The sequence below is a fragment of the Poecilia mexicana genome, unplaced genomic scaffold (assembly GCF_051168715.1).
Source record: "Poecilia mexicana isolate PSO_F unplaced genomic scaffold, ASM5116871v1 scaffold_20, whole genome shotgun sequence".
Classification (NCBI taxonomy): Eukaryota; Metazoa; Chordata; class Actinopteri; order Cyprinodontiformes; family Poeciliidae; genus Poecilia; species Poecilia mexicana.
Window position 1 is genome coordinate 23,949,649 of NW_028263389.1, and position 22,052 is coordinate 23,971,700.

Below are 22,052 nucleotides of genomic sequence, written 5' to 3' on the forward strand. Positions count from 1 at the left end.
ACAATTTTAAAGGCTTGCAACTGCCTTGCTTTCTTTGGTTCAAAACTGATACAAGCACAATATTTACTGCTCATGAATTTTACATCCAACAGTCCGCATACAGTATGCAAGTAGATTGCTTAAATTTGTCTCTCCCCACGAGCAGCAGTCAAAAGAAATGTGCAAAATACACATAAAGCAATCCAGACTTCTCAAAAAATGCTATGTAGTTGCATTTTAGTCAAGCTGCAGTATATAACTTTAATAAAAAATATCTTTTCTCCACATTTGTTAAAGCTGTCACCATGTCATGACAGTTTGTTATGAGACAGAAAATCCGTGAAAACAATCAGTCTCCTCCACCTCCTCCCTACTGGCTAAAGTAATGCAACGTTCCAGCCAAAACAACTAATCAGAACCAGTAGGTGGGTCTTAGTGCTGTCAATCAACTTCATTCACTCACTGCTAATGGTGGAGAAACAACATATGACTATCATTACAGGAAACCATTTATCTGCTGTCATTGGTAGCTATGCTAATTAGACTGAGCATTCACAACAGGCTGCACTAGCTACAGCATAGCACAGAGCAAGGCGGAGGAAGGATGAGCACACAAAAAATCAAAGCAGATGAACCAAAAGAAAAGTTCAAGAGAGTTTTAAAATAAAGTAATTTTTGAACCCTCATTCTTGCCTCCATGTCCTCAAATATGTTGTGCCCTTTTCGGACGTAACACAGGTGTATAAAAATGACCCACAATTTTCTGTTGATTTTCATAAGGTCTCATGAAAAGTGTTTAATTTGTAACATTTACCAATATTTCCTAGATAAGCGTCTCAAAAATAAAATAAACAATTTCATTCCCTTTCCAACCTTTGATAAGAAGTTGTTCCTGCATCGATAAGAAGTTGTCCTGCATCAAGGACAAGACTGGCATTGTAAAGGCTGAGGAAGCTGCTGGACAGCAGAATTATAAAACTAAATGACCAGACCTGACAAATAAAGCAGCCAAAAACAAATGGTCTAATGAAACTTTCTTTATTCACATCATTTTCTACTCCAGCTATGTTAGAAATAAACATAATTATCAATCCTCTAGTTCCTATGTTGATCTTTCGTTCATCTGTACACACTATTATAAAAAAGACTAGATAATATGCTTAAAAATCCCAACAGTTTGGAGGTGAGGAGGCTTTGACAGTTTGAGAGGTTTCTGATTCATCAGTCTGTCCAATCACCTCTAGCCTTTTCCACTCCAACTCTCTCCTGCTTTTTTTCTTTTTTTTTCTTTTTCTTGGTTAAAAAAAACAAAAAACAAAAAAAGAAAAAAACAGGAAATCTGGCTACTGTACCCAGAGCTCAGACAGGGGCTTAGACATTTGAAAAGCACTTTGACTGTACAGCTCACACAGAACAAAACAGGTCATATACAGAGCGGTGGGAGAGGAGGAAGAGTATACTGCTGGGGCACAATACAGACACAATACAATGCCATCTGACAGAAAGTACCATTAAAAAGAAAATTTTTAAGCATTTCATAGAAACAAAAAGAGAGTAGTTGCAAACTTGGAGTAAACAAACCAAGCATATATACAGTGAGGTAAAACACATTGGTCTTCAATCAGAGGTATATTCTTTTTGATTAATTGACCTTTTCAATATGTTCATTGCTGTAAGCTTGTCATGATATTTGTCAGCTTTTTGATGCCATTTATAAAGCTGTCAATGCAATCACATACAATTACATGCAATCCTGTCTTTCCAGGTGAAAAGTAAAACACTCATCAAACTTAGGCACCAAATAAAACATGATAAAGCTTTCAGCTACGCCTGGCACCACGCCGGCCTAACTGCAGCCCCACCGAGCAACCCTTGGCTCTCTGACAGCAACCACAAGGACAGAATGAAACTATCGCTGGCCCTGACTCGGCCTGAGTCACAGTGTGTCAACGGTGTTAGCATAGGTAGGCTGTTCGATCTGTGTGATCCGGAGGGACCCGACTCGCCCAGAGGTTGCATAAAAAAAGACCCGTGCGCCAGACTGTTGCGAATACCCCTGTCTTTGGGCTGAGATTTGCAAATTGTGCTTGTTGATTTGAGTGGGCTGATACATTCTTGACTGTGAGAAGTTGTCAGTGCGTGGTTTGAAGCTAGTTCATGTTCAGAGCCTCCGTCGGTCAAGAGAGGAATGGGAGAACGCTTTCTATGGCCTGAATGTTTGATTTGTTAACAGACTGATATGACTGCATCTGCTTTATGGGGTTTAAATAACTAAACAGCTCAGATAAAGATTTTCCAGATATTTGTGCTGATGGATGCTTTACTCTCTCATATTGCTGCTGATTTAGCCAACTGCTTCCAGTCATCCCAGTATCACCTGCTGCTGCCTATTCCACACAAACTAAGGACAGTACTGGATGACTTTCACTGCCATCTAGTGATCAATTTTTCTTTTCCACATTACCTAAATGTTCAAATATTGTGTGGCACTATTTTCAACAACATAAATCTAATTAAGCATCTGCTTGACAGAAAACAAAGAAAAAACATTTTCAAATAGTAAATTATCTGCTGCAGAATAATGCAGAGAGAAACAGAGTATTGGTCATGAAGGTAAACTGGATGCTTATTAACCATTTATTCAGAGCTACAAAGAAAAGCTGACTGGGTTTCTAGAAAATAAGGCTACGGCATTAGCTAATTTAAGGGAGGAAACATCCCAGTAATGTGGGTCTTACAGAGGACTTCAGCCTGTCAAGTCGCTGGGTCTCCAGTGAGCACACTCTGGGACCAAAGGCTTAAAATTGGCATCAAAACAGAGGTAGCATCGGTGACATCAGTCAGTAACTGCGGATATGCCAACTATGTTTCCAACAATCTGATGCAATGGCCAATCCATACAGTGCTTGGTTTGCAAAAACATAATCACAGCTCCTGTTCCTCTGGAAAAGAGTCCTATTTATAAACCCTGACAAGCACACTAATTCAGTTTTGAGCTAATCCAAGCCTTAAAAGGGCAGTTAAGAGTGGTGTGGAAAGGTTAAGAGTAGTTACCCTCTGACCTGCAGTAGATAGGATTCACCTCAGGTAGAATGAAGAGAAGTCTGGACAGTCTGGGAGATCATAGCGTGTCAGAATGTCTTCTAAATCAAAGTGAACTTTTACCCTCTTTAAATGATTTCAATCACATCATGCTAGAGGATTTAGAATGCTGCTTTACAACTTGTGAGCTTTAGCAGTCTCAGCTACTAAAAATATCCATCTGGTGTTAGGATGAAATGTTTAGAGTCCATCCAACTGATCAAATATAATAACATGCAGAAGTTAAATGTTATGACACTTGAAGTAAATGTACTATCAAATACTGTGTCCAAGCAATCCTTTGAAATACTGCATGCATGATGTAGTAATTATGATTGGTACAGAAATGTGTTTTGGGTGGAGTCCAAACTTCTTTTTCTTTCTCCAGATTCTGGTTGCTAAGAGTTATTTACAACAGGTTAGACACCAACTACTTACAAACACTTCCCATGACATTATTTTAGAAAAGAAAGGCCTGAAGGCAGGGCTGCAGTGAGGCCTTTGGTAGCTGGCAAATGTTAAAAGTCAATTGAAGAACATGGAATGACAAGATAGAAAGGCAATAAGGAACACAGGACAGAGATTCCTGTAGAAAGCAAAACATTTCTCTTTTTCTCTCTCTTTACATTTAAGTTATCTTGGGTTTTGGGGAAAAAGTTACAAGGCTGCTGGTGACTTTAAGACAAAATGAATGTTGTTGTAGTAGTAGAGGCATACCAGAGGTGTGGTTGCGTTGAGCTTCTTGTTGTTGCTAATCTCCCAGAGAATGACTTTACAAATGGAATAAATATGAAGTAAAGCCTCAGTCGCCACAGATAAAGAGCAGGGGACGCCATGGCTTCTTAAAGGGATACTCTGACATCATCTTCAATTCCAATTTAGAACCTCTGAACCCACATAAACTAAAGATAAATGCGTGGACTCCATCAAGTATTTGGGAAAAGTACTTCAACCACTTCAGTATATGCGACACTATCAGTACACTTTGACACCAGGTGTTTGACCTTTTCTAATACTGCAACATTTTATTCTTTGTTTAGTCCACAAGATACTTACAAAACTGAATATGCCATATATGCTGCTGACCGTTTTCCATGTGATTAAGAGTCATATGTTGATAGAGATGACTCAAATGAGTGTGTGTGTGTGTTTGTGTGGAGGGTGGACTGTTCTGATACGCCACAGAGGTTGTGTTAGATATTTTTTGGTATTATCATTTTGTTATTACTTTAGTTCATATTCAGTCTAATGTTAATCAGTATTATTGTGATTTTTAGTTTAAAGTGTTCTCTTCCTTATGTGTGTATAAACTGACCTGGAGGTTACGACTGTCTATCTTCATGTGAGACAGTTAACTCTGTGTTTCCCAGATCTTAAATTCTTCTTGTGTTAGTTTGACCTAGAGCTGAACTGGGCTCAGATCGTAGATCAGATATCACACCTGGAACTGAGTTGCTGGTTTGTTTAGGTTAGAAGTTTTACGACCTTTGTTGTTCTTCCTGACTGCCCCTTTTGGTTGTTCTGCTTGACAATAAAACAGGGGCTCGCGTGGAAGGAGATCAGAACTTTCTGTGAACGGCTGATGAGGTTGTTGATGGAAAGTTCTCCTTTTGCAAAAGCTTTGTCTATAAAATTCATATACGTTGTCTGTGGTCTTTTTATGTAGGTTCGAGAAAAAGTACCTATCAGGTTGCATCAGAACAGAATAGGGCAGGATGAGAGGAAGTGCTGCTAGCACCAGTTTGGTGGAAAAAAAAAACAATCCTTGTCTTGTCTTCCATAATTAATATAGATGATGGATCCACAGCTGATGAGTAATAAAAAAAAGCACCAGAAATCAGGCTTTCTACAGTGTTCCTCTACTTGAACAAGTTACATCCTCTAAAGGTGCTGTTGTATCTATTTCTACAAACATCTGCAATGATCTCTTAAGATCAGTTGCTACAAGGGCTTAGAAAGCAGGTTGTTCTGCAGGTTGGGCCACCAACCAAAGGACTCAACATTGTGTACACACACAATGTATACACATGCACACACGTGCATCTGTATACAGTTAATGCTGAGATGATGACCAGCTAACCAAGTAGGTCGAGCAACAAGTCACAAAAATGATCCGATCAGGCAAAACGAGGACATTTACATGGAACCAGAGCTTAAAGTCAACTCAGAGAGGCAGATAGCAGCACATTAATACATTATGAATCAAAGAACAATAATGCAGAGAGAAACCGACTGATGGAGACCCACACTGCCATACAGGTGGACTGCACCTGGAGTGGGCCTGAAGTGCACTTATTGATAACAACAATCAAGAGACTGGTTTGGTTATGAAAATTACAATCTGGCACATGGAACTAGTTGAATATTGATGACTTCCTGATTCTGATTGGAGACTTGCTTTGGAGCCGTGTTAAAGCCAGGATCTGTTCATCTGGATGGCAGCGTGGGAACAGGCAGACAAACTCTTAAATCAGGTGCTACATATACATATTCTGTCTTTTACATACAACACTACCTTTATTATAGTAATCAATTATATATAGATAGATATATGTATATATATATATATATATATATATATATATATATATATATATATATATATGTATTTTTTTTTCTTCTGAAAACAACAAAAAAAAGATTCTAAGAGCAGAAAGTGACTCTTTTGCGTTGGTCCCTTAAGGCTTGCTCAGCTGAAGTAACAAGGTTGTTTTCTATGAATCATAAATGTACATTCTGGTAGAAAACATCATGCAACAAAACAAGATGAAAATAAACACCTGAAAAACCTATGGCTTAGTAAATATCAGATTGCTTTGACTGAATCTACCTCACTGCTTTCTTGTTGGAAATTTTCTCCAGGTTGAAGAAACAAAATTCTGAACAGAATCAATTTATAGGGAAACACCGATAATGCTTCCAAGTCTCTGAGCGCCACTGACAATGTGTGGCTGTTATTTCTTCTAAGTGCAGCCAGCTGGAGGCGCTGCAGAGCAGAGGAGGAGCTGGGTGATGAGCGGTTGCCGAGGTGATGGGGTGGGGAGCTGTCTTTAATAAAATGGCACCAGAGCGTCGGCCGGCCGGGTGTGGACGCTGCCAGGGATGGTGAGCTGTATGTGATTCCTTTTGCTACCTGTCCCTACATCTGGGTGTGCATAGTCGAAGCTCACTGTATATCCAACAAGCACGCACGCATGCAAGCGCACACACACACGCGCGCGAACACACACACGCACAGAGAGAGAGAGAACAAGCATGGCACAGCAGCCGACATGAGGAGTTGGGTTTTAAAGCACTGGCACTTTCCGGTTCCGGCTGGTTTGGAAGGCATGGTGGCAGCTGATTGTTGTTGGTCTTGCTGTTTATGTTTTAGCAGAGCAGAGTATAGAAAATAGACACATTTATCTACTGTATATTGCATATGTTGCAGCATGTTCACCAAAGATGAATGAGGTCACCATGTCCGGTTCAGTTTAGCACAAAAAGTCCCTTACCACCAGAAAGAAAATCCAAATACATACACAATAAATTAAATTCAGTATGACTGAGTGATGACATGTTGAAGAGCTTTACAACCTGACCATGGGGCCCCTGATGGGACCCCTAGGTCTCCATCCAAGGTAGGAAAACTGTACAGTAGGGCTGCAAACATCATCCCTATTCAAATCTGTTAGAATAAATAAAGAAAGCATTCTTCAGCCTGTCAGAGAGTCAGAGAGCCCACAGCTACCCGCTCAGAGTGGACCACCATGTTACTAGCTAACCCAGTAACACCTGCTTGGTAAAGAGATGAGTAGCAAAACAATCATATTCTGGCCATCTGAAATCTACAGTTAAGCTCAGCAGATGTTTATATTCTAGTAGGATGAATAGCTAACAAATATCCGTTTTGTATCCATAAAATATTTGAGATCATTTCAGCAACAGTTCTGATTGAAGTAAAATCAGTTCCTGTACATGTTTTTGCTTTGAAGTGTCAGATGGTAGTTTATGAATTAAAGCTGCAGTGAGAATGTCCTGCAGGTCAGAGGCCTCTGTTCATTCACAGTTACTCTGATGTGTGTATCTAACACTAAGAGATTATAGTATCAAACCCACCCGTAACATCCATGCTTTGTTTACTCTTCATTTAAATGAAAGGAAGTGTATCAAAGCTCAGGATGTTGGCTTCTAAGTGCAGAGAACATCCTGCACTTAGAATGTTGCAGGATGTTGTCTGTAGTAAATAATACTACTATTATTATACTACTAATAATAGTATACTACTATTTATAGTAGCATATATATATACTACTAATCTATTGACCAGAGTTGATTGGGTATTTTCAGTGTCTGGCTCTTTGACTGGAACATGTGTAACCAGGCTGACCCAAACAGCTACTGTTCCTTCCATTCTTCCAATGATGCATGGGATGCCATGATGCTCCTGTTTCTCCAGATGATCACCCAGTCATGACCCAATCCAAACAGTCGGCACTAGTTTGGACACTGGTGCTGACTGGCTCATTGAGTAAAATGCGACATTTCCTGTCCTGTAACACATCTCAGTGGCCACACAGAGTAGTCTGTGGAGCAGCCATCACATCCCTTACAAGCTGATGACACTCTAGGCTTCCTGGGAGTTGCTATAGCAACGATATGACACAAGGTCAGTCTCCCAATAAAAAGCGCATTCAATGCTACTTAGAAAATCACAATTTCTTTCCCTAACATCTCCAGAGCTGCAGCCCTACTGAGGGGAAAGGTTTGGATTGTTTACAGAAAGATTTATGGTGATGATTGAAGAGGATGCTCTAATGAAATGTCAGTGATAGGAGGCTTCCTTACACATCTCTACCATCCCCCCAGGCACAGACCTCCTCCATCAGATGTCTCCACCAGACATCAGTCCAGCTGTCCAGTAGGACACCAGCCTCCTCAGGCGTGAGTGAGATACAAAATGTCCTCAACTTCCCTTCAGGACAGGCTGAGGTCTCGTCAGGACACAGATGGTGTAATGCTAATGGTATAGATCCCAGTCAGAGATGTGTGTGTGAGTGTGTGTGTTTGGGAGCTGGGTCTACATCTTGATTCCCTCCTGCTGGCTGAGCTGAGACAGCGTCTTCTTGATCCGGAGCGCGGTGAGCCGGGCAGCACCGTTGGCGTACCAACACTCCCTCATGATCTTAGCCATAACCCGCAGAGCCTGCACACAGGAAGAGACATACATCAGCAGCTCATCCCCCTCCTCACACACACTGGACCTGCTCTGGTCGCTTCTAGGGACTAGAGGGAGGCTAAGGGTGCAGCAACACTCTGAAAGGCTTCCACATACACACACCCCAACAACACACCATCAGCTGCTCTACCAGAGGTGAAAATTGACACCTGCCAGCGGCCAAATACAGGTAAATGTAATATTGTTGTAGTGCACACATTTTCCTTTCTGTGCAGCATCCAGGTCCGTTTACCAGTTCTGAGACCCAACCAAAACCCCTCAGTGTCATCATCTTGAGAAATGATATTTGGTTAAGTATAAACCAGGTTTTAATGTTGAAAATAATCAAATGTTAAAGTCATATGAATAGAACAGACAGGGCCGGCCCAAGCCTCCTAAGCGAAATTTGGTTTTGGGGCCCTCTATTTCTACTAACAATGTGGACTGTCTGCAATCAGCAGTCCGATCATTAGATCATTCACATACCTGCTATGAACTGATTGAATCTCTGGCAGTGTTGTTCACATTATATATGTGCATAATATAGGATACATTTATTGGCCAACTGATTTATCGACCAGTTGATTTCTGGGCGTTGATTTCCTTAAATTTGGGGGATCGTGATTGGCCGATACTTGCATGTGAAGCTGATCTTATCCCCTAGTCTTATCTTCGTCAGCAAAGGTTGAAAAATCAACCTCTGTCCTCTTCTGCTCTGCAGTGAGAGGTTTGACTGACAGACCAACCAGGTCAGGTCTGAACGTTTGCAGTTAACAATATTCACCACACTGTTAACTCACCTGACTTTATTGCTATATTTAGTGACATTTCAGACATAAAAATTTAATATCAGCCAAAATCAAAATCAGCAGGTCAGGCTCTTAAAATGTCGGTAACCAGGGATCAGCTAGAAAACTGCAATCGGTGCAGCCCAGAAATTTATCTTAAGCGTTACTCCAATAGTGAAAAATGTAATTGATACCAGGTGAGTCTTTCGCCCCTGAGAATGTGGACCGGTACTGGACTGATTCTGAGCCTTCAAATGATTTTATCAGAAGTTTCACATAACTTAGAAGTTGATGTAAAAATAATGTTTGTTTTAGCCTCAAAATGATTCTACAGCATAGAGCAGTTCATCGATGCAGCAGCTGACGTAAAAACATTTTGCTAGGCAATGTCAAACATTGAGAAGTTTTAGTTATTGTTATCAAACGTTATCAAAGATGGCTTCTAACCGGAGCTTTGGACGTTTGGATGCTTACTACACATTGCACGGCAGCTCGTTATAGGCAAAGTGTGCGGTACCTACCGTGGCCACCAGGAGCCCCCAAGAGCAATTTTTTTTTCTTTTTATCAATAAAATAATAATTTCTACATACTTTATCAAATATATATTATTGTAAAAACAAATCACTTCATAATGAAATTGTGTGTTTTTGACATTATAATGACACAGAAATTACTACAAAAAAACAAACAAAAACAAAATCAGTTCCACTGAGGGGGGCACCTTAGTGTCCCTGGGGACCTAAGCGGCTGCTTAGTTTGCTTATGCCTTGGGCTGGCCCTAAGAACAAATACAGAGTGACATTCAGCGTCCAGCGCTGGGCTCCAATCAGCTCACCTTAGGGCGACACGGAGTGAAGTAAAGATTGTAGCGATTTCTGTTTTTATCTTCTCCTCATTCTGCTCCCTCTTGAAGGAGTGTTGGTCTGCTTAACCAGCTTTTGTTTATCTGTGAATATCGCCAGTCTTACATGTTATGGTTATGTAATTGAGCAGCAGTGTGCATGTAAGGGGATAAAAGAGATAGAGCAGGGGTCCCCAAACTACGGCCCGCGGGCTGGATCTGGCCCGCCTCCTCATTTGGTCCGGTCCCCTGAACAATACCAGAGAGCATTCAGTGTTTTTTTCATATATATGTGGATTTTTCTTCAACCACCAGGGGGGCTCTTGAGCAGATATGAAACTTAGTTTCCCCTCAATGGAATATATACTAGTCAGTACCAGTCACCGTTTTGCTCATGGTTTTTTTCCATTTGCATTCTGGGTAAAAATCTATCTACAAACGCGAATATGTCGTCGGCAGTAATCCAGACCCCCCCCCCCACACACACACAGTTTCATTCCCCCCCGCCCCCGTCAACAAAAGTTTTCTAAGGTTTCTTTCTCGAAAAACTAAGACCGGCCCCCGACCAGAAAAGGGAACAGTTATGTGGCCCTCGCAGGAAAAAGTTTGGGGACCCCTGAGATACAGGAAGGACACAGACATTTATCCATAACAGTCTGAGATGTGCAGATTGGGGAAGTGGTTGGGGTACAGTGAGGTCATCATCTGCTGGGAGCAGCTAGTACTTTATGGCTTCAGCACCTCTACTCAGCTACACTGTGCTGTCAAATAACATTCCGACATCTGCCCACAATCACCAGCAGCCTGGACCAATCATAGAGGCCAGGTGGAGAAGGCTGTCATGTCTACTAGTCATTCTGTGGAGTACAGTTTTCCTGAGCCTGTTATTAGCTTTCTGGTTAAACCTGAGTTTAACCTGGTGTAGTCAGCCTCAAGTTTAGTGTGCTTTGTGCCCAGAGATTATGTTCTTAAAATCTTGGTTGTAAGGAGTGAATATTTGAGTTCTTGTTGCCTTTTAATCTTGGCCACATGAACGAAGCCTGAAGTCCACCCTGCTGGTGTCAAGACATTCTCTCTAGTAACTCCTGGTTATGATGTTTCTGCACTGGATCATTTCTGATGGACTCAGACAAACCTGTCTGGTATCAACAGTCACCATCTCACTCTGATGCTTGTTTTAAGTAATCTTAGTCAGTCACTACAATCCTACATTTCTCACCTGTCAAGTTGAGAAATGCGAACACACAAATGATTATAATGAGCCAGTGTTTTCCATTTTGCTGTTTATTTGTTACTTTGGTTTAGAATACAGCTGTGGTTGGAGGCTTTGAAGTTTGTCATATTTGTATTGTAAGGTCAGGTCTGAATGATTACCAATCAATATCATCAATAACAAACTGCTTATTTTGCTACCATGTTTTGGTGCAACAAATACATCAGTGACCTTTAACTGATCTGTTCTGTTTACCAGAAACAACAAGCTCCTGTTAGAAATTTAAGGAGTAAATTAAAAAGACTTTAATAAAAGGTTGATCTGCTCTCTAACAGATCATTTGTTAAAATCCAGCTCGGTAAGCCCAGACATCACAACGATCTGTTGAAAACTGGTCCAGCAATCAGACCAGAGCTGGGGAAATAAACAACAGCTGCTTTCTCTGAGTCAGTGTGTGTGTGTGTGTTTGTGTGTGTAGGTGTGTGTGTTTGTTTGTAATACCTTGTGGGGACGATTTTCCTGACACATACTACATTGTGGGGACCAATTGCTCCTTGTGGGGACCGAAGCCTGGTCCCCACAAGGGGAAACCCTGTTTTTGGGTTAGGGGTTAGAGTTAGGACTAAGGTGTGAGTGAATTGAGTTTTGGTTAGGGTTAGGTATGTGGTGGATAGGGTTAGGAAAAGGGTAAAGGCAAGGTTTAGGCTGTAGAAATGAATGGAAGTCAATGGAAAGTCCCCACAAAGATAGCCACGCAAAGGTGTGTGTGTGTGTGTGTGTGTGTGTGTGTGTGTGTGTGTGTGTGTGTGTGTGTGTGTGTGTGTGTGTGTGTGTCAGACTGTCTACTGAGACCATAGGAGCTTCCTCCAGTCCTCATTAACACACTCTCCATCCATCAGCCACGTTAGAGCCAACAGGCATAACACCCACACGTCTTCACACATCTACTGCCGGATAACGCAGAGATAGATGAACTGTGGAGCTCTTCTCATCACAGTTACACATTTTCAGCCATTAATTGAATATAGCTGTTGCATATAAGGGAGCAAAGAAGAAAGGAGAGAAATGTAGCCGCTGACTAAATGACTAAATTCTGTTGCAGTTCATGATTTAAAATAATAATGCGTTGGATTACTCGTTACTGAAAAGAGTGATCCGATTGACATCACTGGTCACAACACACTTCAAATGAACACAACAGAAACCTGAAAGTCATGTGACAGTTAATCATGGCAGTGTGGTGGTATGAGGCTGTGTTCCAGCAGAAGTCCAGCCCATCTCTGATGTTGGTTCTGGTTCTGTTCAGAAAGCAGTGATTCAGACTCAGCCCTCTCCAGCCTACCTCACAGCTCTGCCAGCGGTTGGGAATATTTGGTCGAAGTTTCTGCTCGCAGACCACCTTTTTCATTTCCTCCACTGATGGATCTGACTGGACCAGGTCATAGTAGGGCAGCTGGTAGTCCTCATGAATGCCTGACAGAAAAAGCATGGAGTCAAAATAATTAGTAATATTCATTCCTGTATCCAAATCTTTCTAAACTTTGAGCGTTTGGGTCCGCTGTAACCAGAATTTTTGGTGCAGTCCTCACCTCCCACAGAGCAGCGGCTGGCAATCTCCCAGAATACCAGGCCCATGGCGTAGATATCGGCCCGTTTGAACGACTCAAAGTGCTTCATGTTGATGGAGTCATCCAGCACCTCTGGAGCCATGTACCTGACGGGGAGCAACATGGACCGTTACCCAACACATTTCTCAGCAAGGAATCAGGATGCATTTAATACACAAACACCAGTGACTGGTGTCAGTACTTCATTCATCCATAACACTGCAACCCATAAAGCCAAATATCTGACATACTAAATTAGCTAGTAAATATCAGCTGGGGTGTGCCATCTTGTCTCGTTTACGGTGACACCGGTGGATTTTTTTTGACTCTGGTGAAAAAATGAATATTGTAATATCAAATGACCTCATTGACCTGTGCAGAATGAGGCGTTATACAGTAACACTTCCCAGTTGATTGCCAACCACCATTAAAACCGAGAAGAAGCTGGTCAGCTGGTCCACAGGTGAACAAAATGATTGCTCTGTGGTCAACTCTAATCTTTATCCAGTTAGTAGTCTGGATTTTGTTCCGTCTCCAATCACTTCATCCTCATTTATCAGAAACAGACATGTGTCACAAAATATAACGACATCTGTTTCAGCCTGTGTACATTCTGACTAGATAAAGATTCTAGCAGGGAATGCAATTTATCCAGATTGGTCTAGAACTGAATAAATGTCATCTCTTGCAGCAGAAACCATGTCCATGAAGCACCCACTAAAGCTCCTGGGTGCTTTAATGTACAGTAACTATTGGTTACAAACACACTCCATACTTGTAGTAAACGTCTTTCATTCTCAGCCTAAGAAAGGTAACCATTTCAAGACAACAAATGCCTGCGTTTGGAAAGCATTTGCTGTGAAGTAAATACTCCAGCACAGAGAACACTAGTCATCAGATCTGCTCTAATTCTTACAGAGCCATGTTTGCACATCACCAAGCGAAGCCAGCAGAAAAGAAGCTAGAGAGCGTGCTACACTTACTAATGTGAAAACTGCAACTCTGCAGATTAAATCATTAAAAAAGTATTAGAGTGCTGCTGTTAACTAACAGTTTCCTCCACGTCTGGCTGGATACACAGCGCTACTGACTCAATACCTGAAACATCAACATGACTGAAACTAGTTCACTATGACAGATGTTTGTTAACTGAAACTAAAGACATTCCCTGGTAAGTCAGCAGTCTTTCATCCGGGAGACCCAGGTTCGAATCCAGGCTGGGGCAAAAGATACAACAGTGAAATTGAGCTATCCAGTGTGGGTCCTTAACCTCATACCATGAGAGACATTGATAAGCACAACATGCCGGCTCAGACGTCGCCCAGCCAAACAAGGTCTGCGTCAGGTGCTGGGGAACCAGAGCACCTTGATGAAAAATGGGCTACTGGAACAAGACGGAAATGAATGAGAGGTGAAAACATGGATCTGTTGGAATGCTACTACTCAAGTAAAGCAAAGAATGTGGAAGGAATGGTAACTTTGACATCCCCAGTCAACACTAACTGGTAAACAACTAGTAGCTCAGTGTTCCAACATCTGCAAACGGCAACTGCTATCACAGCCAGATGGCCATACCTGAAGCACTCGAAACTGCCAAACAAAGGCTCCAAGCCTTGGCCAGCCGCCTAAAGAGATACACGAGAGAGAATGAAGCCAGGAGGATTAACCAGCTCCTCTCCACCCAACCAGCTAAAGTGTCCTCCCAATGGCAGGGTAATAACAGAGCAGACCCACCAAGGCTGGAGACTGGACAATACTGGAAAGGCGAAAGGCATATGGGAAAGGGAGGTGTCCCACAACAGCAATGCACAGTGGCTAATCTCTCTACGAGGGGACCAAAGCAACCTCCCTGAGCAAGCCCCAGTAACCCTCACTGTGGCAGATGTCCAAGAAAGAGTCTCAGGTATGAAAAACTGGACAGCACCAGGACTTGACATGATCCATGCCTACTCACTGCCTTCCATGAGCGACTGGCAAGCTCAACTGAACCAGCTGCTACAAAATGGCACTCACCCTCTCTACAACATGGAAGCTCATGTCAGGCATCACAGCGGCTAAGATAAGCGGGCACATGGATAAATACATGAGCACGGCACAGAAGGCATCGGCATAAACGGCAAAGGAGCCAAACACCAACTCCTTGTAGACCACACAGTCGTCGGAGACTGCAAAACCCGACACACCATCCTGTGCACGGCTTGGATTGATTACAAGAAAGCCTATGACTCAATGCCACACACTTGGATCATTGAATGCTTAGAGATGTACAACATCAATAGGACTCTAAAAGCCTTCATTGCAAACTCGATGGGGCTGTGGAAAACCACCCTTGAAGCCAACTGCAAACCACTTGCACAAGTGTCCATCAAATGTGGCATATACCAAGGAGATGCTCTGTCCCCACTGCTGTTCTGCATAGGCCTGAACCCCCTCAGCCAAATCATCAACAAGACTGGCTACGGATACCAACTCAAGAATGGGCCACCATCAGTCACCTCCTCTACATGGATGACATCAAGCTATACGCCAAGAGCGAGCGAGACATCGACTCACTGATCCACACCACCAGGATCTACAGCCCTGACATTGGGATGTCATTGGGACTAGAGAAGTTGTGGTCGGATGGTTACAAAGAGAGGGAAGGTCATCCACACAGAAGGGGTCTCACTCCCAGAAGGAACAATAGCAGACATTGAGGACATTTACAAGTACCTGGGAATACCACAAGCAAATGGCAACCTCAATGAGGTCATAAGGAAAGGAGCCAAATACCTCCAACGAATAAGGCAAGTCCTGAGAAGCCAGCTAATGGCAAGAACAAGATCCGTGCAATAAACAGCTATGCCTTACCAGTAATCATACCCTGCAGGAATAATTAGCTGGCCAATGGAGGAGATGAAGGCCACGGATGTTAAGACTCGGAAGCTACTAACCATGCATGGAGGGTTCCACCCCAAATCCAGCACCCTGAGACTGTACACGAGCCGTAAGGAAGGAGGCAGAGGACTAGTGAGTGTGAGAGCCACTGTCCAGGATGAAACATCCAAGATCCACAAATACATCAAGGACAAAGCCTCAACAGACGATGCGCTCAGCGAATGTCTCAGACAATGGACGAGGTGCTGGAGGTACCATCATGGGAGGACAAGCCCCTACATGGGGCAACAAATAACTGAAGTGGCTGACATCAGGAAATCCTGTCAATGGCTGGAAAAAGCTGGACTCAAGGCAGCACAGAGGCACTCATCCTGGCTGCACAGGAACAGGCCCTAAACACCAGAGCAATACACAGGATGAAAAGTGGGATTTTTGACCCTGTATTTTGACGCAAACTCAGCTCATCAGCGACAGATAGACAACAATCGACAGTCTACGTTTTCACTCACGGGAGTCGAATTGTGTCGAATGCGGAATCCTTGGAGGGGGGGAGTGGCGGTGCGGGGCAGCGGGCGGGCGGGAGGTGTTAACGACTCTACTTAGCATACGAATACCCCAGCATATGCAAAGGCACTTCAGCAGACCCACGTGGATTCTCAGTCATTGGATGAAAAACAATGACATCACAGTTCATCATTGACATGTGATTGGTTGGTTGATGTGTCCATTGGACAGCACTTATGACTTTATAAATAAACCCCACCCCAATCAATATTTTTAATGCTGTATTTTAAAAAATCTATATAAAAATAAATGCTGTATTAAAATATATTCATTTGATATTGCCTATATGCAACATGTTCATATATGAGGAACATAAAAGAGACAAAAGGTTTTTTTTTTCTTTATTTCATTTTATTTTTTGACTGTTTGCACACAAAATAAGATATAAATGCTTGTCCATTTCTGGACCATCTGGCAGTTTTTTTTTGTCCAAACATGATCAAATATTATGCTGCGTTCAGGACAGGCCCAACATCTCTCCTGTCTTGTAGACCTGACGTCTCTTCCTGTCTTGTAGACCTGATGTCACTGAGCTCCTGGTTGGAGGAACTTTGGGTCCATCCTGACACCGCCTCATAGCTGCCATCCTCCCAGAATGCCACCTCCTCTGCTGCCAGTACTCTCTGCCTTCCTCCATCAGCTGTTAATATAGAACAGACAATCATTATGAGCTACACGCATCTTTTAGTCATTATGAAACTACAGTGAAATTATTTGGCAACTTCCAGCTTAGTATGCACACATAAGACATTAAAACAAACAAACAAAACACATTAATACATTCTTACAAAAAATAAAAACTTTAATGAAAAAGAGAAAACACTTGGAAACAATTGGAAGAAAAAATAATTAAAAGCAGTTGGAAATGAATAGTAAAACATAGTTCAACAAACTCTGAGGCAGATAATTTGCTTTGATGGATTTTAATAAATCACAGTGCTTTAATCATTCAAGGAATTGTGACGTCTCTAGATTAGTAATAAATCTTACCTGCTTCTTTCTTTAGCTACATCCAGATGACTGGCAGTAGATCCTGGGTCCAGCTGGAAAACATTTGTGTGCATTGCCAATACATAGCATAATTACATAATGTACATAAACAATATTGAAGCATAAAATATCAACAGTCTAAAATAGTAGATACTCACACACAGTTGCATCTCTGTCCTCATCACGGACATCAGGACGTTCCTGTAGAGTCTGATTGACACAAATGTGACTCCCATTCTGTGGAGTCTGTGGAAATAAATGTAAAATGAAAAAAATATTGTAGCAAATATATAGCTTTCTCAAAAATGCATAAGTAAATAAGTTAAAATTATTCTCAACCAACCATTATACAGTCGGGAATCAACGCAGTGACTGTATATAATACATACTGTCTTCATGGCTCCGTCCTCATATCCGTCCTCCGTCCGCCATGTTGTCGATCTCTACTGCTTTCCACACTCTGCCTTGCTGTACTGCGTTATAACAAAATGAATAAAATAACGGGAAGATCAGTTTTCCTAACAAATATCCGAGTGTTCACTATTCACTAAATGTGAAATCATAACTTACTGAATTTCTCTTCGTCCTGGTGGACTCCGTAAGAGCGCCTCGGCACCGTGGTCTGAGGCCTGGCTGTGGAGGCTTGGCCATTTTTCTGGTCTGAAAAAATAAAAGAAGACGCGAGTATTTTTAAGAGTTCAGAACATCACATGTAATAAAAAATACAATACAAAATCTCACCCTACACTTGTTTCGGCATATGAAAACGACAGACCGTTTTCTGTAAGAAACAAACAAAGCAACTCGCCTCGCTGCACGTGCTCGCTATTCATAAAAGCTTTCTTACCGTGAGTTTGGCCTAGTTGGACCGCCGCAGTGTCATCTGTTGTTTTCCGCCGGAACATTGCTTGATATCAAAACGATACTGAAAAAGTAACTCCGTGAAATAGGACTTTTTCCACCATTTCACACAACACACGGGCATTTTCGTTCATGTTGGGTCTCGCAGTAACACCCGTTAGCATGGGTGGAAATCTTCCTCTGGAGTTTAATGGCGGATGCTTGACTGACTATGAAAGCGCATTACTGCCACCAACTGGACTGGAGTGTTAAATGAAAGTTGACAGAAAAAAATACATTCTAAAAGTTTTTTCAAAAGTTACGTGACAGTATATTTTATTTTTATTATAATTAATTGCTAAAATGCTTAAATGTGTAGATGTTTATTTACTCAATTCTACTTTGAGATGTCTCCTTTATAGTTTATATAGAATATGATTCATCATCCGTGAGTTATATTTAGTGCTTAACTAACAAAATTTTAAGAAAAGAATACAAATGTTTATACTCTATCAGAAGGTATCACATACTTTCAACCATTTTGTTCGTCAATTTAAACTCGAGAGTTAAGTAACTGAATACTGATAAATCATCTGTAGTTTCTTAAGTCCTGCATTGTGATGTGGAATGGTGTCACTACCACTCCAACATAGCATGACTCTGGGTCTTTAAAGCAATCAGTGAACATTAACATTAGTTTGAATATTATTCACAACAATTACTTTATGTACAATGAACCACTCTGGAACATGTTTTTTATTATTATTTTTGATTAAGTTGTGCAATTCCTCCCATCACAAGATAAATCTTCAGATAGGAGGAATGTCAAAGTAAGATCACGTTTCACAAAAGTCTATTGTATGTAATCATGCATATTCTTCTTTTATATCATCAATTCAACCAAAACTAAATTTTTCAGTGCTCCTAACACACAAGCAATATATATTTTAATGGATAAGATAGATTGTTTTAAAATTCTTTCTCCAAACATACTTCTTTATGGTGAACAGAAGGTAAAAAGGGTTAGCTACAAAATAAATAAGAGTCAAAAGGCGGTGCTCAACAGTTGATTTGCATTTGCATGGCACTCAGCAACTTCATTTAAATACGAAAACCTCTGCTAGGCACAAGGGGAGGGGGGTGATAGGGGAACACGGACACACAGCATTTTTGACCATTTTTGGCAGTGCTCGACTCTGACAAAAACCTCTTGCCGAAAGCCCTCAATCTCCATGCGCTCGGCAGAACAAGGTGTCAATAGCTGCCGAAAATCCCATTTTTCGTCCTGTGATAGAGGCTCAGATCTACCACACCAGACAAGATCCAAGGTGTAGGTTGTGCAAGGAGGCCCCTGAGACAGTCCAGCACATAACAGCAGGGTGCAAGTTACTGGCAGGGAAAGCGTACATAGAACGACATAACCAAGTGACGGGCATAGTGTACAAGCACATGTGTCAAACTCAAGGCATTTTATGTACCCTCCCCCAGTGTTTTATAGGCCCATGATTGACTTAAAATAGGTTTTGAGCACGAATTGACTACAAGGTACATCTCCCATAATGCATTCCGATTGTTACCAGCCAACATTACGGCTTCTCGCCACTAGAGGAGCAGCAGAGTCACAAAAAGCTGCTTATTGATTTTCCCAGCGGAAAAATCTGAGACATCGACAAGCTAACATCATAATGTCCAAGAAAAATCAATTTACAAGTAAGACTGTGAATGAAGATGTGCATGAGTTGGTGTTAGGGTGGCAGGTCGCGCTAGACTTTTATCCGTTATCTTGACCGACAACATAAAAAAAAAAATTAAAAAAAAATCGGTCATGTACTACGTTTATCCGTGAAATTACAATCATATTAACATCGGCTATTTAGCTGCATTTTATGCGGTTTAGCTAATATTCACCGTAAATCCAGATCCCATCACAAATTAAGCAGATAAATGTATCTACATTTTTCTCCGTAATGACAAAAACCACTGACTGTGGCCCCAATAACTTAATAAATTAAATTAAGCGACTTCACTTCAATTACCAGCACTTCACCCGCTGGGGTCTGAACGCACTTCCTCCTGGTCCCCATCTGCAGAAAAATCTGCGCTAATTCATCAGTCAGTTGGATCTGTCTGATCCAAACAGATCAACTGAACTCTGTGAGTGTTTTTGTTTTGTCCACAGACAAGATATCACCAATCTTCTCCACAGACCAGAGTCTGCAAGTGGGTCCGTGTGCTGCTGATGGAGCATCAGTGTTGAGGTGTGGTCAGCAGGAAGTCGTGTGCCTGGAGCTGGATTCAGCATGCCAATAGAACAAACCAGAGGCACAGTTTGCTGTTTTCATGTGGGTTATAGCTCACAGACCCATCATTAGGTGGAGCAGTAATGGCCATCAGGGTACGACTCAGAACCTACAACTAGGAGAAGTCACTAAAATACAGTGGGTGTTTGAAAATAATATTGACGTTAGTTTAGTTTTAAAATAATTTATATCATGTATAAAATTAACCTATCAGTTTTTTTAATACAGGCTGCACAGCAAGGCAGTTGGTAGGCACTGTTGCCTTGCAACAAGAAGGTCCTTGGTTCACATCCTGGCCTGGACTTGACTGTTAGGGGTATTGGTCTCTCTAAATTGTCCGTAAGTGTGAGTGTGTGTGAATGGGAGGCAGTGACAGGTGCAGAGATGCTGTACTAAAAATAAAACCTTTGACAACAGCAGATGCTGCAGAGCTGCATGCAGGAGTTACGCTGGGCAAAGTCAGGTGATCTGTGCAGAATGCCAGTTGTAAATGATTTTATTAGCTTAACAGTAAATAACTGAAACAGTTAGAATGACATATGATCGGAGAGCTGTGGTGCAGCACTCCAATCATAGGTAAAACATAACGATGTATGGATGCCGTAAGTCGTCAACAAGGCCGTCACGGGTTTGACTCCCAGCCTGGTGACCTTTGCCATGTCTTCCTCCTTTCCATAATCTACTTTCCAGCCTGACCACTCAACTAAATTCCACTAGAGCCAAAAAAAACAACAAAAAACTATATGACTGCTTTCTTTGTGCAGTCTGGGTGCTGACACATCGTGACGTCGACTGATAATCCCTCTGTAGCTACACATTATGCTAATTAGATTGTAACAGTACTTCGGCTGAAGTATAACATTTAACTTCACAACAGTCCAGGTCTGGAATTGTTATGATTTAGAACCATATGAAACATTTGAAGATTGTCGACTGAAGGAGACAAATATGAAAGCTCACTTTTCCCAAAGACTTGTTTTAATAAATATACCCTGCAATTTAGCAAGTTCCCCTACTTAGAAATCATGGAGGGGTCAGAAATTTTCATCCTAGGTGCATGTCCACTGTAAGAGACATAATCTTAAAAAAAGAATCTGGAGATCACAATGTATGATTTTTTTAATTAGAAAGGGTGAGCTGCTGGACAGAATTTAGGTTAGAAACTACAGACACCGACTGTAGTTAGATGTTACTGGGTTCTAACTAACAGAGAAGCATATCACTCCACTGGCCTGAGGCCTGCTGAATTATTTAGAGTGTGTGTAATTCACCTGCAGCCTGTAAACATCAGAGTGAAGCAAGCTGGGAGATGATGACCAGACCTGGGAAAACCTACTGCTAACTTTGCAGGCCTGCATCAAGATAAGGAAGGAAACAAATGTGTGGATATGAACTCTGGGAGAAGGTTCAGGGTTCCCCTGTGCAAATATAACAGTTTCAAACATTCTTTTGTACCACTCTCCATTAACCTGATAAATGGCAGACTAACGGGGCCTGGACAGAGTAACAGGAGGTCCAGATGATGACCAAGAGTAGTATGTAGAGCAGGGGTCACCAACCTTTTGAGACTGGGAGCTACTTCATGGGTACAGAGTAACAAGAAGGGCTACTTGTTTGATAAAGACAAATTTTCTTGGCTCAGCCTTTATAGCAATAATATATACACTCCTGATCAAAATCTTAAGACCAGTCAAAAAATTGCAAGAATTTGCATTTTGCACTATTGGATCTTAAGAAGGTTCTAAGTAGAGCTTCACAATGTTAAAGGAAAAAA

The 22,052-nt window shown here is 41.6% G+C and overlaps 1 protein-coding gene across 8 annotated transcripts in view; it reads right to left on the reverse strand.

The window, feature by feature from the left end:
• Nucleotides 1-1,001: 1,001 nt before the first annotated feature.
• Nucleotides 1,002-22,052, reverse strand: part of tgfbr1b (transforming growth factor, beta receptor 1 b) — a 79,218-nt gene continuing 58,167 nt past the window's right edge. For 3 of the 8 annotated variants that reach the window (XM_088001151.1, XM_088001150.1, XM_088001149.1), the window contains 3 exons: nucleotides 12,690-12,814; nucleotides 12,443-12,573; nucleotides 1,002-8,245 (listed from right to left, as the gene is read on the reverse strand). In XM_088001151.1, the coding sequence (XP_087857277.1) occupies nucleotides 8,120-8,245; nucleotides 12,443-12,573; nucleotides 12,690-12,814 (382 nt within the window). In that variant the 3' untranslated portion in view covers nucleotides 1,002-8,119. Of the gene's footprint in view, nucleotides 8,246-12,442; nucleotides 12,574-12,689; nucleotides 12,815-16,477; nucleotides 16,789-17,138; nucleotides 17,192-17,296; nucleotides 17,385-17,481; nucleotides 17,612-17,708; nucleotides 17,799-22,052 lie in introns of those variants that run through there. The other 5 variants (XR_015761567.1, XR_015761566.1, XR_015761565.1 and 2 more) reach the window with 5 other exon arrangements.